At 43.3% G+C, this 19,016-nt stretch overlaps 1 protein-coding gene and 1 gene segment (V, D, J or C); both read left to right on the top strand.

Annotated features, from left to right (window-relative positions):
* Positions 1-3,884: 3,884 nt before the first annotated feature.
* Positions 3,885-6,412, top strand: LOC114909275 (Ig lambda chain C region-like). The segment is given in 3 exon segments: positions 3,885-3,914; positions 4,304-4,424; positions 5,832-6,412. Coding segments are annotated over 3 exon segments (447 nt in total).
* A 5,945-nt stretch (positions 6,413-12,357) lies between these two features.
* On the top strand, positions 12,358-17,501 carry LOC108920837 (eukaryotic initiation factor 4A-III). The gene is made up of 12 exons (XM_018729884.2): positions 12,358-12,607; positions 13,584-13,656; positions 14,008-14,074; positions 14,292-14,354; positions 14,751-14,883; positions 14,997-15,077; positions 15,200-15,341; positions 15,437-15,575; positions 16,063-16,178; positions 16,486-16,593; positions 16,812-16,939; positions 17,206-17,501. The coding sequence occupies exons 1-12, from the start codon at positions 12,454-12,456 to the stop codon at positions 17,220-17,222; spliced, it is 1,221 nt and encodes a 406-aa protein (XP_018585400.2). The 5' UTR covers positions 12,358-12,453; the 3' UTR covers positions 17,223-17,501.
* The last annotated feature ends 1,515 nt before the right edge of the window (positions 17,502-19,016 follow it).

Below are 19,016 nucleotides of genomic sequence, written 5' to 3'. Positions count from 1 at the left end.
GTATAGGAACAGTTCCCTCTAAAATCACCTTGTTTTACCTTGTCCAGTCAGAATTACATTACAGTTCCTCTTTTAGCTGATGCTTTTCTCCAAATCAACTTACAGCTTTAAGCTACTTACCATTTTTACCCGTTTATACAGCTGGGTGATTTTCTGGAGCAGTTCAGGATTAGTATCTTCTTCAAGGGTATTACAGCTGGAGATGGGATCTGAACCTGTAATCTTTGGGTCCAAATGCAGCTACTCTAACCACTATACTACCAGCAACAGAAAAAAATTCACTGATTTGCATAGTTAATGAGGGTAAAAGGGAGTAAAGTGATATCTATGGATGCGGGGGTGCAGTGGGTTGGACCAGGTTCTGTTCTCCGGTGGGTCTGGGGTTCGAGTCCCGCTTGGGGTGCCTTGCAGTGGACTGGCGTGGGTGTGTCCTCTCCCCCTCCGGCCTTACCCCCAGTGTTGCCGGGTAGACTCCGGTCCCCCATGACCCCGTATGGAACGAGCGGTTCAGAAAATGTTTGTGTGAGTGTGTGTGTGTGAGATATCAACGGGAGCTCAACTCCTCTTTGCTGGTTCTTTTGTGGTCCAGCGGGGAGGAAAATGTTCAGATCCTGCAGTGGAACACAGGGAACGTGTGTATTGAAATAACTCGCATGGAAACTTGGCTGAATGAAGCCATTCCGGACAACGTTACATGTCCTACCAGAGACAGTAATATACTGGACCACTGCTACACCACAGTAAAGGATGCATATCACTCTGTTCCACAGGCAGCTTTGGGGCTCTCTGATCACTGCCTGGTTCATCTTATACCGACCTACAGGCAGAAACTGAAATCAGCTAAACCTGTAATAAAGACTGTTAAAAGATGGACTAACAAGTAGTAGTGCAGGACTTACAAGCCTGCTTCGAGTGCACCGATTGGAGTGTTTTTGAGGCTGCTGCTAGCGATCTGGATGAGCTCACAGATTCTGTAACATCATATGTCAGTTTCTGCGAGGATATGTGCATCCTACCAGGACTCATCTAACATACAACAATGACAAACCGTGGTTCACTGCAAAACTCAGACAGCTTCGTCGGGCCAAAGAAGACGCCTACAAGAACGGGGACGGAGTCTTGTACAAACAGGCCAAAAACATACTGGCAAAGGAGATCAGAGTGGCTAAGAGAAACTACTCTGAAAAGCTGAAGAAACAGTTTTGAGCCAACGATGCTGCATCGGTGTGGAAAGGCCTGAAAGACATCACCAATTACAAGACGCCATCCCCCAGCACCGTGTCAACTCAACAATTGGCCGACGATTTGAATGAGTTCTATTGCAAGTTTGAAAAACCCTGTCTCACACCCAACACCCATTCTGACCTTCTCTCCACACATCGATTAACACCTCCAGTAACCCCCTCCTGCACCTTTGATCTGTGAAGAAGAGGTGTGTCGGGTCTTCTGCAAACAGAAGACAAGGAAAGCACCAGGCCCAGACGGTGTCTCACCGGCCTGCCTAAAAACCTGCGCTGACCAGCTGGCCCCTATCTTCACAAAGATCTTCAACAGATCACTGGAGATGTGCGAAGTTCCTTCCTGCTTCAAACGCTCCACCATCATCCCCATCCCAAAGAAACCCAAAATCACAGGACTTAATGACTACAGACCTGTCGCCTTAACATCTGTGGTCATGAAGTCACTTGAAAAACTGGTGTTGGACTACCTGAAGGACATCACTGGACCCTTGCTGGACCCCCTGCAGTTTGCTTATCGAGCAAACAGGTCTGTGGATGATGCAGTCAACATGGGACTGCACTACATCCTGCAACATCTGGACAAACCAGGGACTTATGTGAGGATCCTGTTCGTGGACTTGAGCTCAGCCTTCAACTCCATCATCCCACACCTCCTCCTGTCCAAATTAACCCAACTCTCTGTGCCCACCTCCATCTGTCAGTGGATCACCAACTTTCTGACAGACAGGCAGCAGCAAGTGAGGCTGGGAAAATTCTCATCCAATACTCGCACAATCAGTACTGGAGCCCCCCAGGGATGTGTGCTCTCCCCACTGCTCTTCTCCCTGTACACCAACGACTCCACCGCACAAGACCCCTCTGTCAAACTCCTGAAGTTTGCAGATGACACCACACTCATCGGCCTCATCCGGGTTGGCGACGAGTCTGCTTACAGACAGGAGGTCCAAGAGCTGGCTGTCTGGTGCAGTCATAACAACCTGGAGCTGAACACGCTCAAAATGGTGGAGATGATTGTAGACTTCAGGAGAAACACCTCAGCATTATCCCCACTCACCATCATGAACAACACTGTGGCAACAGTGGAGTCATTCAGGTTCCTGGGCACCACCATCTCACAGGACCTGAAGTGGGAGCCCCACATAGACTCCATTGTGAAGAAGGCCCAGCAGAGGTTGTACTTCCTTCGCCAGCTGAGGAAGTTCAACCTGCCACAGGAGCTACTGATGCAATTCTACTCTGCAGTCGTCGAGTCTGTCCTCTGCACTTCTATAACTGTCTGGTTCGGCTCAGCTACGAAGTCAGACATCAGAAGACTGCAGCGGATAGTTCGGACTGCTGGAAGAATCATCGGCACATCCCCCCCAGCTCTCCAAAAGCTGTACTCGTCCAGAGTCAGTAAAAGGGCGAGCAAAATCATTCTAGACTCCTCACATCCAGGCCACTTCCTCTTCGAACCTTTGCCATCTGGCCGGCGCTACAGAGCACTGAGCACCAGGACAGCCAGGCACAAGAAAAGTTTCTTTCCTCAGGCCATCTACCTCATGAACAGTTAAATGCCCCCACTGGGCAATAAACATGTGCCATACACAACACTATTTATACTTATATTTATTTAACACACCATACCTCTTATTTACATTCCCTTACATTTCTATATAACATACCTGTACATACACATAACGTCTAGTATCTATTTTGTAGATTGTGTATTTTTACATTTTTATTCACTTATTCTGTTTTTATTATCTGTGTCTTGTCACTGTCATTCTGTCTGTGCTGTGAACGTTTATGTCACCAAGAGAAATTCCTTGTATGTGTGAAACATACTTGGCAATGAAGCTCATTTTGAAATTCTGATTTCTGGAATAGCGCCGCCTTCTGGCCACAGGGATGAACTGCAGCGACGAGCAGTCAGCGCTCCAGGAGAGACTGTGGGATGAATAAAAAGCTCACAAAGTTCAGAGCTCTGGAGAAACAACTGTTTTAAACAATATATCTCGTTTAATTTGTAAGGACAGGACAAGGAAACACAAAAACTGCTCTTTTTCTTCTGTAGTTAAATTATACAGGTTTAAAGACCACTTTTTAAAAGGATCTTCTTTGTCATAAATCTGTAAATGATTTTTGTGAAATTCATATTAACAGAAATGTCACAAACACATGACGTGTATGAATGTGAGTATTTTTGAATCTGAATCAGAATCAGAATCAGAATAAGTTTTATTGGCCAAGTGTCCTGATGCACACGTAGGATTTGCTGTGGTTCTAGATGCTTCCAGTATTTACAGACAACAAACAGCTGACACAGAATTACAGAATAAAAAAATAACATATTTACAGAGTATACAAACATGAGAGTATAAATAAATTATGAATAAATATACATAAAGTATAAACTGATGAGAGTATAAATAGTTAAATAAATTATATTTAATATAAATGAAAAATTAATTAGAGTACAAATAAATTTCTTTTACATGATGCAGTGTTGTGAGACTCATAGGGTAATGTGACGGTAAAATGAGTGTTAAATGAGGGTAAAATGAGTGTTAAATGAGGGTCAGGAAGCGCAGGGAGCGCTCAGAGACGCACTGGGGGTTTTTGTGCGGCTCCTCAACCACTTTCACTCACTGTGGTGGACTTTTGGTAGCGGCACCCGGATCGATGTTGGCAGTAAGTATTTCTAAATATCTTTTAACAGCAAATCTCTTTCATGAAAGGGCAGGAAAGCTCTTTTTACACACCTTCTCCTTCTATACAGCACTGTGTCTTGTTTTAATACACCTGGTTTAGTGTCGCTTCTCACTTTTCTTTAAAATAAATAAGGATTGTTATCTTTTAGGTTAGAATTTTCTACTTTTTCCCGTCGTTCTGCAGTTAATTTGTTCAGATGAGAACAGTTTTCTTATAATTTGAAGAAGAAAGTTTGTCAAGGAATAAGTGGATAACCCAGTTCATATGTTATTTTAAAAGCTCATCATGTTAACAAAAATAGACGCACAGATGTGATTCTTCTCTTTTACCCACCAGTCAGGAGAGTAAATTAAAATTTACCATGAAAGCCAGGTAAACACAGTACATTCACGGTACATCGAGCCTCTGAGGAGGTTTTTGTACGAGCACAAATAGACTCTGAATCACTGTGGGTCACGTTCGGCGGAGGAACCAGGCTGGAGGTTGGAAGTAAGAGCTTTTTACTCTGTTATACCCTGAACACTGTACAATAATTAATGTAAATGATTTTATTCAACCTGCACATTCTGTTCTCCTGCTCAGTGTCTGAATTGAGTGTTTTCAGCTGTTTCAGTGGAAGTTGTTACACTGAACTTTGGTTTAAGAAAACAGCTTCAAATCATGGTTAATAATGATGGTAAATTATGAAGGTAAATGATGATATAAATGTCAAAACTCCTAATGAGTTCATAACAGCGATAAGATGCATCTTTAACATGTTTGTTTACTGCGGAATTTTTTTTACCGTTTTAAAGTGCATTTTCTTCCTGTAATTCTTTGGAGGTTATTAATTCATATCACAGTTCTTTATTTGGCTGACATTTTTCTCCAAAGCGACTTGCAATGTTAATCTATTTATACAGCTGAGTAATTTTACTGGAACAATTTCATGATAAGTACTTTACTCAGAGAGGGGGTGCGGTGGCGCAGTGGGTTGGACCGCAGTCCTGCTCTCCGGTGGGTCTGGGGTTCAAGTCCCGCTTGGGGTGCCTTGCGGCAGACTGGCGTCCTGTCCTGGGTGTGTCCCCTTCCCCCTCCGGCCTTACGCCCTGTGTTGCCGGGTAGGCTCCGGTTCCCCGTGACCCTGTATGGGACAAGCGGTTCTAAAATGTGTGTGTGTGTGTGTACTTTACTCAAGGGTACAAGAGCTGGAGGTGAGATTGGAACCTGCGTCCTTTAGGTCCAAAGGTAGCAGCTCTAATAACTATAATACCAGCTGCTCCTTTCCAAGCTTATATTTATTTTAAAGATGTCAGTAAAAGGGTAAATAGGCATAAATGTAGAATAATTCATAATTCATGCAGTTTGTCTGTGTTAGTTATCAGGTTTTAGTGGTCATTAATGAAATTTTATATATATATTATTTCATTGTGTATGTCTATATATATTTCATTATGTATTTCATTGTATATATTATATATTCTATAAATATACAATTTCATTTCAATATGTCCATGTCCTTCAACTGGAATTGATTTTAGTCACTCGTACAGTTTTTATAATCTATCGATTCTAAAGTGAATAAAATCAGTGTCCAGAAGGTCTGTATCAATATGTACAGAAGAGTAGAAAATAGTTTTTACCCCTGAGCCGCGGAGGTAAAAATGACCGAGGATCTGTTCCGCTGTGTTTATGGACATAATTATTATCATAGACCTCATTCATACTGTGGGCTGCGATCACAAACTGCTCCTAAATTCCTCCTCTGGGGTTTCACTAACAGCTCTTCTTCGTCCTCACCGTACGTAGGTGATCGTACACAATATCCCTTCCCTGCTGAAGACGTTCTGTCCACTCGCTGTCCTCTCTCTGACCTCTCATGACCTCCGATGACCTCTGACCTCTGCCGTCTCCTAGGCGATGCTACCCCCGTCCTCACGGTCCTGCCCCCCTCTAGTCAAGAGGTGTCCGGTAAGAACGAGGCCACGCTGACGTGTCTGGCCAACAAGGGCTTCCCCTCTAACTGGAAGCTGCAGTGGACGGTGGACGGCAGCGCCAGGACCGGGGACATGAGCCACGGAATCCTGGACAAGGACGGCAAGTACAGCTGGAGCAACACGCTGAGCCTCTCTGCGGGCGAGTGGTCCAAGGTGGTTTCGGTGAGCTGCAAGGCCACTCGGGACTCCCAGACTCCCGTCATCGAGACGCTCAGGAGATCCGACTGTTCCGCGTAGACGGGCGCCCGCCCGATTACTCTGTTTTTACTCTGTTTTTACTCTGTTCCGTGTTCCACTCTCACCTGTTTTACTAACAACACAGAGGTTAATAATGTGCTTTGCTTACATGTGAAACCCTTCACCCTCAGCTTGTCACTATTATCTAGTGTGTCCTCTGCTTCTCTTTGACATCAGACTGTCTGTGTTACGCTGTGTGATCTTGTGCTTCAATAATATCTGAAATGCAGCTGAGAATAATAAAGATTTTTTCAATCAAACACACACAAGTTCTTGTCCTTATTAATATTTGCCGTGTCACATGAACTGTAATGTTTGAACAGGTGTTCTTTTCAAACAAGGGGCGCCGAGCTGCTGCGGTCATTTTTATTAAGAAACAAGGTATAAAAATTGTCTGGCACTTCCACACTTCTCTGGACACAGAAAAAAATCAAAAAGAGAATAAAAGGAAAAAAAAATTGGATTATTCACATATTTTTACCTTCCTTCCAGCAAATGTTTTAATAATTAATTTGGACTCACTGGACAGTGTGATTTCTTTAAAGGTAACATAAAACATGCATAATAAAGACTCCAAAGCACATGTTGCCTGTGGCTGAATTCAGACATGCACAGGACCATCGCTCTGTACTACGGTAACACCCGCTGCCCAAAGCACCAGCGACTCATCGCGAGCAAAGGGTTTTTACCACATTTGTGCGTCTGAAAGAAGGGAGCAGTCAGTGGTGGAGCAGGTCATGTTCTCAGTGTGTGTTTTGGGAGCAGAGACACAAATGACTGTGAGCTCATTCCATGGACCATAAGAGTGACCCAGGATGGTTAGAGGCTCCTTCGCCGTCACACCTGTGGAGAATCGGTGTCGCTGTGAGAAGAGGAAAGAGGCCGGACCCCACAAAGGACTGGTCAGTAGAGGAGATGTGGAAATAGAGCCACATCTCTACAAGACAACGTCTGTGGTGTCGATATCAGAGAGCATGAGAGGATCCTTGAGAAGATGAGGAAAAGCCTGCAGTGACGTGAGGAGCGTAGGAATCGTACGGAGAACATGAAGCGCCTGCCGGATGTAACCTCCACTCACGCTGAAGGTAGCAGGTAATGTATCGCAGTCACTTTCGGGTTAACTATGATATACCGTGTTTTCTATTAAGTACAGATGAAAAGTACAGTAAAATAAAGCTCCGTGTCATCGTGCAGCGGCTGCTTTAGTGCTTAGAGACACCGCCTTTCATTTGAAGGACCCAGGTTCACATCCTTCCTAATACTCTAGTGTCCTTGAACGAGGTAATTGTTGTGTATGACTGTAGTAAACATTACCGTGCTATTTAAAGAGGTAAACTGCTGTAAGAAGTTTACACTATGTTGCTTTGGAGAAAAATGGCAGCTAATTAGACAAATATAAGTGTAATTCTCGTTGTCTGAGGCTTCTTGGTTTGCTGAAAGACCCCCCCCACCCCCCACCTGCACCCTGGGGAGCAGAGAACATCTGCCTGCTCTATTCTTGGAGCTGCAGAAACGTCCTGTTCATGCAAATCTCAGTTTCACCCCAACGGTTCACAGTGCAGTTTCACTACCTAAAATACCCCGGATTGGGGCAGATGTGTGGGGGAGGAGGAGGTGGGGGGGAGGCTGTCGGGGATCTCAGTACTGATACTTAGAGTGTGACACTCCCTCATTAATTTCTTTCTTATTCGATACAAATTATTAATAGAGTCTTTGCTTTTAATTAGTTTCACAGATTCATATTATATTTACACATTACAGTGAATATCATACAAATATAGTATACATCATTCAAACTATTTTGCCACAGGGAGCTGTATAATTTCAGTACTATTTAACATATGCTCATTATTAACTTCGGGAGTATTTTTTTAATGTTAGACAATTAAATTAAGGATAGATAAAGGCTGGATTTTATACTCAGTTTGTTTCCACTTTCTTGATGTCTGGTGAGTTTTTAAACGCTAAATATTCCTAAATAAGTGTGTTACTCTGAGAAGAGGATCACAGCACAAAGTACCAATATTAATAACATTTAATAACTGCGCCAGCTAATGAAAAGCTAAGAGCGTAATAGTGTCGTTTCATCTAAGTACATAATTTAAACAGAGCATGCTACATAATCAAGGATTAAAAATAACAAATAATACATTTTAACACTTTTTAGTACTGTATTGTTCTCTGTGTGAACTGTTTGTAACTTGGTGAGTGTGTCCAGGCACTGTGTTGCTTGAAAGAATGTGAACCCTAATGGGACAGTCATTACTCTGGAATAAAATATTAAAATAAATGTATAACGAATAAATGAGTATGATTTAAACCCCTGATTCTACTTATCTACTCGGTTTACCCAGTTCAACTGGGGCTTCGCTTATTTTTACACCTGCACTACTTGTGTGTTTCTACTGCATACGATTTCCTTTGAAGGAACATGTGGAATTGGTCGTTATACACCTATTACGTCACACGAGAAACACTGATTTTCATTAAATTATCATTTCATGGTAGAACCATGTGTGTACACAAGGGGTTCACACACTTTCAAGCAGCACTGTACACGTATGTATGTGTATATTTAATTTTTTCTCAAAAGCTTGCTTTTGTCTCTCTTGTTTGCAATTATTTTAATACATGATGTTTTTGCAAGAACTGACAGCACAGCACATATTTATCAAGCACATAGGAGATCAGGGGAGGAATGATCCCAAAAAGGATGAGTCTTGAGACCTTTCTTGCATGGTGAGAGAGATTCAGCAGTTCTGAGTGACAAAGGAGGTCATTCCACTACATTGGATTCAGAACTAAGAACCTCTGGGCCATTGATGTTGGACCCCTTGTGTGTGGAAGAGTGTGTGAGGAGGAGGAAGGTAGAAGTCTGGCCGGGACGTACCGAGTGATCAGGTTGAACGAACGAACACACACACACACACGCACACATTTTCTGAATCACCTGTCCCATACGAGGTCGCGGGGAGCCGGAGCCTAACCCAGCAACTCAGGGCGTAAGACTGGAGGGGGAGGGGACACACCCAGAATAGGATGCCAGTCCATCGCAAGGCACCCCAAGTATGACTTGAACCCCAGACCCACTGGAGAGCACGACCCGGTCCAACCCACTGCGCCACCGCACCCCCCTCAGGTTGAGCAGGTATCAGAAAAATAATGTAGTGGTTTGTGTTGTTATTTTAAATTCATTTTCTGTTGAATTTGACTTTAATATTGTTTATTAAATTACTGTGTTTTTTTCATAAAGGAAGAAATGATTACCATCAACACCTACTTTCTGTTGTGCTTTTCACATTTTAAGAAGGTGCCACTGATGGACTGTAGGACCTTGTTCAACTCAATGTACTTGGTCATGCTGGTATCAGCGAGACGCTCTGGGATCAGGAGAGACTCAGGGAACAACAAGTGTTTCCATTCCTGTCTGAGTGTTGAGAGAGCAGTTATTCTGCGAACCCAACAGCCTCTTGCACTTCTTGTGTCATTGTGGATCGAATAGTGTCTCTGAAGTCCCTCTCGAACCTCCATGATACTGTACATTCACAGGCATTTCAGTTTTCAGTTATATGTGCTGTGCGTGCAAAGTGGATCCATTGCTTCTTTAATGGAAATAGATCATTTCTGTCAACTTTAATATGTCCACAAAGCTGTTTATAGCCCTCATCTGCTTTATAATGGTGATGTCTTTACCACCCCTCCTCCCCATATCAACTGCAGTGGGTCCCTTGGTGCAGTGGTGCGGTAAATGTACAGTGTCACTGAGGGGGTTTTGTACAGCTCTATAACACTGTGTGGCCACCCAGCTACTGCTGATGATGTGCCAATTCAGGCAGTAATAATGTCCTGCATCTTCAGCCTGGACTCCACTGATGGTCAGAGTGAAGTCGGATCCAGATCCACTGCCACTGAATCGACCTGGAATCCCTGAGTGACGGTAACTTCCTGAGTAGATGAGGAGTTTAGGAGCTTCGCCCGGTTTCTGGAGGTACCAGTGTAAACACTGCTTACCACCTGAACCAGCATAGTAACAGTCATTGCGAACAGCAGTACTGGTTCTACAGCTCAGACTGACTGTCTGTCCTGCGAGAACAGCTGTCGCTTCAGGACTCTGAGTCACAGTGATTTGACCCCTGGATCCTGAAAGAGCGAGAAACAAAGATTGAGTCCATAAAGTGAACATGTTTCAAATAAGAGTAACTGTGCAATTTCTACATGTACTTGGAGTTTGCAGAATGAAACACAGTAATGTTGTTACACTAGATATTGATGCTGACATTTTTTGACACTGTATGAAGAGTAATACCTTGGAAGCAGAGCAGCGCAAAGATCATCACAGTGACCATCGTTGCTGTAGTATCACCCACGACGGACAGCTGTCAGTGACAAAGTGCACAACCCTGAGGACTATAAACATTCCCAGAGCACTGGAGCATGTGCTTCCAATGCAAAGAGTTGCTCTATGCAAATGCCCTGAGATGTGGTGGAGCTGCATTGGCCTCCTTGTGCCAAACTCACAAATTACTCTGGTAATACTGACTTTATCACTAGACATTCAAACATAGGATATAATACAACATGTCACATCTCCAGAGGTTGTCGTAACTAGTTACATTTACTCTGCAACTTGGTCTCAGAAATTTTTCGAGTGGTAAACTATAAATTTACTACCTTGTTGGCACATTCCCCACTTACAATTAAAAATTATTTGCAACAAAATTCATATATGCAATAATGTACTGAAAGATTTCTAACGTCAGCAGCATGTTTGGTTTTAAGTAGATTCTGGCTTTTAGAGTGAGTGTAGTCTGTACTTTATTGATGGGCTTGAACCAGCTCTCTGCTGTAAGACGCTGACATGTCTCTATAGTGCATTTGAGAAAGTCTGATTCAGGTTGAAGGATGAAGACAGAAGTACTGAGGAAGGGCTTTTTGCTGCCTCATTCATTTGATCAAAAGCAACCGCCTGCATAGCTGCTCATCAGTATCCAGTTGCCAGCACTGCTGGAGTGGGTCACAGGGCAGGCTGAGGATGAGCAGACACACAGCATTGCTGGAACTAAGGCAGGAGGTGGAACAAGCTGCCTGGAAAGTAACCACTGCCTGTGAATGTACCTACACAGAGATTGTAAAGGGTTGTAAGTGGATCCTACTGGGAACACCATGCCTTTTCTTAATTTTTAATTTTTCTATCACGTATTTCAGGTGCAGTAACTGTAGGAGGAACAGTCTGTGTTCTTTTATGTTGTGGCTACGCTCTTTTGAAAAAAATGAAACTGAAACCAAAATGTTTTTTCAAAATTATGTTAATATCTTAGATGTGGTGTATCTTCATACAAAAAAGTAGGGGTTGCTAAATTACATGCTACCTTCATGTGTTTTGTAGCATCCTATCACATCAACAAGCACAAAAACAAAATAAAACTCCTTTCTTAAAGGTGTGTTTTTTTTTTTTTCTTTCTCCTTCAATTTAGGGCCTCAGCATTCCCCATCACGGTTGTTAGCTGCTCATTCAGGTTCCCAGAATACCTTAGAGGCGGCCCCGGCCTAAACAATATTACAGCCAATCAGAGGAAGGGCACACTGACTGAATCGTGTAGGATTACGTAGACGCACAAACACACACACACACACACACACACACACACACACACACACACACACACACACACACACACACACACATTTTCAGAACCGCTTGTCCCATACGGGGTCACGGGGAACCGGAGCCTACCCGGTAACATAGGGCGTAAGGCCGGAGGGGGAGGGGACACACCCAGGACGGGACACCAGTCCGTCTCAAGGCACCCCAAGTGGGACTAGAACCCCAGACCCACTGGAGAGCAGGACTGTGGTCCAACCCACTGCGCCACCGCACCCCCTGCTCGCACAAACACACACTCAGCTATTCACACAGCTATGTACAGCAATCTCCTCAGCCCCGTTACACTATTAACGGGAGGCCTAAGGTGTTATTGTCCTCAGCTTCCGAGTCTGAAAGAAGAATTCAGTCTGATAAAGTGTGTGTGTGTGTGTGTGTGTGTGTGTGTGTGTGTGTGTGTATGTAAATAATGTAAATAATGTAAATAATGCGCACTCGGGCGTCGCAGCGGCAATTGCGCAGTCCTCCTCGCCACTAGGGGGCGCTGCAACCACACGTCCTGCTCCGCATGTCGCCAAAGATCGAAGTCGTCACGGCGTCGCACGTTTAACGCGTCATCAAGACGGACTGTGGCGCGCGCCTGCATCCGCTTACTTCGCTTTCTTTGTGCTCGGTTTCTTCTCTTTTTTTTTGCGTTGCGGCAATGGCGGCGGCCGCGGTGCCCGTGAAGAAGCGTCTCCTGAAGGACGAAGACATGACCAAAGTGGAGTTTGAAACGAGCGAGGAGGTGGACGTGACGCCCACGTTCGACACGATGGGGCTGCGCGAGGACCTGCTGCGTGGGATTTACGCGTACGGTGAGTGAGTGGGAGTCGAGTGGGGCTGTTCGGCCGCTTCGCGCTGTAGTTAAACCGAACACGTTATTATAAGATAACTTTGAAAGTGACGGATTCGGTTCGTGTCCCCGTTGCTCCGGTGTTTAGGGTAACGAAGCGCTTAGTTTCGGTTGGTTTCCGCGAGGGACGGTTGTTTGTTTCTGTTGTTACCGACTTCTGCCTGCGGCCTAGTCGGAGGAGGCCTCGCAGTCGCATGATGATGATCCCCTATTTAATGTTTCAAATCACACTCTGTCACTTTCCTCCAGAGTTGCTAGTTATTTACACATTTTTGCCACAGGATAAGTTTTTAACTGCATCACCTTATATACTGGATTTATATTTACATTTATTTACTTAGTAGCTTTCCTCCACGGCTTCCAATTCCGTTACCAGCCCACACACCTTATTCACCGTGGTGATTTACACTGCTAGATACACTACTGCTTACCGGTCTCATCCATACATCCGTGAGTAGAACGGACCCTGTCACTCGCACACCATGCACGGCATGTCTTTGGACTGTGGGAGGAAACCAGAGCACCCGGAGGAAACCCACACAAAGAACTTGCAAACTCCACACAGACTGAGTGGGGGATTGAACCCACGCCTTCGCACCACTCCCCCTCCAGTGCTACTCACTGAGCTGCCTTGCCACCCGGGCCACTTGAGGATATGTGCTTTGATCAAGGGTACAATACAGCAGGAGGTGGGATTCGAACCGGTGTCTTTTGCATCCTTAGAGTTAAACAGCAGTGAATATATTGGTTCTGTAAAAATTATTGTGAGCCTTTGTGACAGTGGGTTCTTTTGGGAAGCTCTGCGGATTCAGGGGACCAAGGAATCAGTGATTTTGTTTATGCATAGGGTGGCTGGCCAGGGATAAGAGTTCATCATTTCAGCAAATTTTAAGAGTTGTTATAGATGTGTGTTTTGAATGTCTTCTTTCCCATCGCAGGCTTTGAGAAACCATCTGCAATTCAGCAAAGAGCCATTAAACAGATCATCAAGGGCAGAGATGTGATCGCACAGTGAGTCCCTTTCAGTGTCTCTGCTGCTCTTTGTCCGAAGCAATACGGCATCTGTCCTTAAGGGTCTTGAGCCCACCTCACAGTCCGTGTCCATGGGTGTAAGCTAAGATCCTCAAGGGTTTATCTTTCTCACATATTTGATCTGGGGTTGTTTTGTTTTCCTCCCCTTAGTTGCCAGATGGCTTTTTCCCCCCCATCAGTACATTAACAAACTGCTTTCTTGTTCTTACTTCTTGTTTTCATGCTTTTATATTGTCTCTGCTGTCTTTTTGGTGTCACACGTGTCAGTCCTGTGCCCTCTGTTGTTAGAAGAGCGCTATAAATTAAATTAAATTCATTCTCTTTTTTCAGGTCTCAGTCTGGCACAGGGAAGACTGCCACCTTCTGTGTCTCAGTGCTCCAGTGCTTGGACATCCAGGTAACTCCCTTTCAAAGTTATGTCTGCACATACGAGTATGGTAAATAATAGAGGGGAAGTGATTATTTGAAATATAACAATGTAAGAAAAAGGCAAGGTATAATACTTGTGATTCTAGCCATGATATTTTAAATGTTTTTTTTTTTTTTTCCCCCTCAGTACACCAGCTTTTGTATTTATTGTACATGGTATAATTTCCACTTAAAATGTGCCATAGGTTCGAGAAACCCAAGCACTTATTTTGGCACCAACAAGAGAACTGGCCGTGCAAATTCAAAAGGTATGTTGTAGTTCTTGTGGTTCATGAGGTCCCTAAATGGACACAATAAGAATACTTTTCTTTTCAGTTTCTTGCTAAGCAAGGTAACGGCTACATGTTATAATACATGTCAAAAAGAATGTTTTGCGGGCCCCCCCCCCCCTTCTGCCTCCCCAGAGTTTTGTTTATACTTGGCTGATGCTTTTCTTCAAAGTGACTTGCAATGTTATGCAATTTACAGTGACTTATCTGTTTGTATAGTATGTTTACTAGAGCAGTTTGAGGTTGGTACTTGGTTCAACTGCACTACAGTAATAAGAGGGATTTGAATCCTGCAATTTTAGATTCAAAAGGAGTAGCTCTAACCAATATGCTGTTTTCATTAGTGTAATTTTTGGCTCTCTCTCCCTGCATCAGGTTCTTCTCGCTTTGGGTGACTTCATGAATGTCCAGTGCCATGCCTGCATTGGAGGGACAAATGTAGGAGAGGATATCAGGAAGCTGGATTATGGTCAGCACGTTGTGGCCGGTACGCCAGGCCGTGTGTTTGGTAAGGAGTTTGGGTTCTGAATACAAATTTGCTGTTAATACTGGTGGAACTTTACTCTCACTAGGCTTTAGACTGTCATTTCCACAAAGCTGCTGAATTTGTTTTCCTCTCAGACATGATCCGTAGGCGGAGTCTGAGGACCCGGGCTATCAAGATGCTTGTCCTGGATGAGGCAGATGAAATGTTGAACAAAGGTACAGTACTTTCACTATGTCACCTGTCCTGGTACACTGTAATGGAAACACCAACTTGTATTTGTTCAGGAGTAACATGGATTTTCCCAAATGGCTTTCTATAAATGACTTTTTCTTTCCAGGTTTTAAGGAGCAGATCTACGATGTGTACAGGTACCTGCCTCCTGCTACACAGGTGGTTCTCATCAGCGCTACCCTGCCCCACGAGATCCTGGAGATGACCAACAAGTTCATGACAGACCCTATCCGCATCCTGGTGAAACGGTAAGGGCCGCCGCCTGAACCAGGGTAAGATGTGTTAAATGACTGTTAGTGAGTTTAAACCCTGAGACGGCTGACTGCCAAACGTGTGATTTCAGTGACGAGTTGACGCTGGAGGGCATCAAACAGTTCTTTGTTGCTGTGGAGAGGGAGGAATGGAAGTTCGACACACTGTGTGACCTGTACGACACACTCACCATCACACAGGCTGTCATCTTCTGTAACACCAAGAGGAAGGTTGGTTGTTGCTGCAGTTGAGCTGCATGTCAAATGTCACACATGTGGCTAACAGTTTTCAACCTGGCAGCCACGTGATACTGAACCAACGATGAACATCTGTCGTTGTTTGGCCACTGAGTAACATGGAGCTTAGGGTGCCTTGTAATGCAGAGGTTCCCAGTTTGAATCCTTTCTCCTGCTCTCGTACTCGTGAGTGAGAATATCCAACCTTAAGTTGCAAGTTGTCAGATGTATAAAATTACAGGTTATTAGAGGCTACTTTGCATGATTTTCAGAGAATTTTTCTTGAATTTTACACATCTTAAAATTTAAAAAGCCAGTGGTGTCTCTCAGAAACACCCAAGTCTTCAGGCAGGCAGAAAAGTCTGTAGGGAAAAAAAAAAAAAAATCTTGATTTAGAATTTGTGGTGATTCTGGAAGCATTCGGTTAATGTCCTCGCAGAAGGACTAAGGGGTTAAGGAAGTATTTTCCTTTGTTCTGTAGGTGGATTGGCTGACTGAGAAGATGAGGGAGGCCAACTTCACTGTGTCCTCCATGCATGGAGACATGCCCCAGAAGGAGAGGGAGTCCATCATGAAGGAGTTCAGATCTGGAGCCAGGTGTGCAAAGAATGGGAAGGAGATGTGAAGTATTGCTTAATTTTTGCAAATTATTGATTTTAATTTTATCTGCAACTTGAACATTCTAGCATGCTTTGTAGTATTGGACAAGTCTAGCTTATTGTTTGTTGGAAATGCATGCTTTGACTGGTCAGCATCTGAATGGAATGAACACTTTACTGAGAATGGCACCGAATTGTGTCACTGCATGTTTGGCTGTGTAACGCTTTTTGGCCGCGTTTTGGTCTGTCAGCAACACACAAGTTGTATTGGTTACCTTGTGTAAGTGACGTTGTGTCTCCTGCAGCCGCGTGCTCATCTCCACAGATGTGTGGGCCAGAGGCCTGGATGTTCCACAGGTGTCCCTCATCATCAACTATGACCTGCCCAATAACCGAGAGCTGTACATTCACAGGTATGCCTTCTCTTCTTTGTAGCTCAGAAGGTCTTACACTGTTTACACCACTTATTGTCTTCATCAGAGCTTTACATTCACATTCTTATATGAATCCTTTGGTTTTACAGTTTTGCCCTTTAGCCCTGTATTCATGCAGTTCAAAATATCTCCATGACTTTCAATAAGCAGCTTTTAATGGCAGGATATTGAACTTTTGTTCCCTCCCTCCCTAACAGAATTGGCCGGTCCGGTCGGTATGGCCGCAAGGGTGTTGCCATCAACTTTGTAAAAAACGATGACATCCGCATCCTTCGTGACATTGAACAATACTACTCAACACAAATTGATGAAATGCCGATGAATGGTAATTTCAGACTTTCTTTTATTCCTTTAGCAGATTCCGTTAAGATACTCGCAGCTCTTCAGATGCAGGCGCAGTTTGTCATGTTTTTCTTACAGTAGTTACTAATTGCTAATGACTGATACTGTAGCCATATTTTCAGTTATAAATCTTTGGAGGTGCCATAGATTCGAGGTGCCATATGTTCTGTTTTGAGAGGTGCATAGCATAAAGACCAATGTGCTGCTGTCCTTAGAATTTAACTTAACGTTGAACTCTCTCCCTGCTAGTGGCTGACCTCATCTAACGGAAGGTGCTAGAAGACATCTGGCTTCTGACTTCCCTTCTGTATTCTCTGTAGTTGGAAGTGATGCCTTTTGGCAGGAATAACTTCATTTTTAGTTTGCATAAGTTCTGGAAGTTGTGAAATTTTTATCTTGTCTTGTGGAATCTAGATTTTTCTGTTTCTAATTTGTATATAAACTGTTTACTGTTTATATCTATTGTCAATAAAAAAAGCTTTGTCCTCTACTAAAATGTTTTGTTTGGCACAATAGGTATCTGCAGTATGTAAATAAATTTGATGTTATGGGACTTCTGGGTCCATGAAATACTTTATGTAGTTTGGAGTATCATTGAGAATTTTGTCTAATTTGTGTTTCTAATACTGGTGGATGTGTCAGGGGAATGCAGTGATTTGTTACACAATTGCCTCTTGGCTTCACTCATGAGCATAACATCACAGCCTTGGAACATTTGTCTATCGTTGTCTCAGGGTAGCTTTCCTGTGGGATACATGATAAACTTTTTGGCTGTGTTCTACTACAGAGTCCTTTACGATTTTTTGTCACTCAACTCTATAAATAATGTAACTGGTCTTCATACCCATGTGGAAATAATGGGTCACAGGTCCATAGTTGCTGCCTAATTCTGTTGAGTGCTTTAACATGGGCAAGAGCAGCTGCCTTTGAAAATAACTGCTTGACCTCTGGTCTAGTATGTGCACATTCTACAGGGGTTATAGAATGTGGTATAGGAGCTATGAGAACTCTAGCTCGAATGAGCTTTGAAAAGTTAAGTCACGACCTAAATTCTAATTCCTGTTAGTTGTGTTTCAATGTGATTTGTATAATCCATATCACATTTTGGCTTTGCACTGTTTTCAGTTTTCCTGGGTAAGTTCTTGATTTGAATCCCACATTTTTTCTGAAACGAGCTTCAGCAAAAAGATAATCTCTTAGAGTAGCCTTCGCCTTTGTGTCCTAGATAATTGCAGCTGAAATTATTGGATGCTGTCTTTTTTGCAAGTAATTGATAGAAATTCCAGTAACAACTTTTATATTCAATGACTCAAGTTGTGTAACTTGAAAATCAAAAATGTTAATTTCTATTCAGTCTCATATTTCCACATCTTTTATAATTATGATGACTAATACATGTACCTCCCTGACACATGTGGCCCAGCCCGGGGTATTTTAGGCAGTGAAACTGCACAGAGGACCGTTGGGCTGAGACTGATATTTGCATGGGCAGGAAGCTTCTACTGTTCCCACAATGGAGCAGGAAAACGTTCACCTGTCCCCAGGGTGCTAAGGAGGCAACGTGCAGATTTATCGAAACGTTTAAAATTGAGCGTTAGGTATGATGAAGTTCGCTTCAACAGTCTTTTTTCAACAGTAAAACAGACCACATGGGATTCAGTGGGAGTGGAAAACCAAACAAGTTTTATCTTTAAGCAGGTGAAATAAAAACACAAAGTGCAGCACTAGTCCAGGGATGTTTTTTTTAAATGTTAAAGATGAGTACAAGACCAGACAGTTGAACCATTAAATCATCTAATCAAAGCTGTTTATTTTATTCATTTATAAGATACTTTTCTCAAAAGCGATGTACATCTCATAGGAAATACAATCTGTTCATTACAATTAGCAGAAAGAGACATTTATATGTAGATGTGTGATTCTTAAGTAGTTTAGTTTCCACTATATGAACTAATGTTCATCACACGAGTAGCTGCATAAAACAATCAGAATAGCCACAATTCCTGATCACCTTCCTAGTAATTATTTAAAATTTTTTTTTTTGGTATATATGAACATTT

This window comes from Scleropages formosus, chromosome 21, assembly GCF_900964775.1.
Source record: "Scleropages formosus chromosome 21, fSclFor1.1, whole genome shotgun sequence".
NCBI classification, from domain to species: Eukaryota; Metazoa; Chordata; class Actinopteri; order Osteoglossiformes; family Osteoglossidae; genus Scleropages; species Scleropages formosus.
This window is presented reverse-complemented; position numbering and strand designations above follow the sequence as displayed.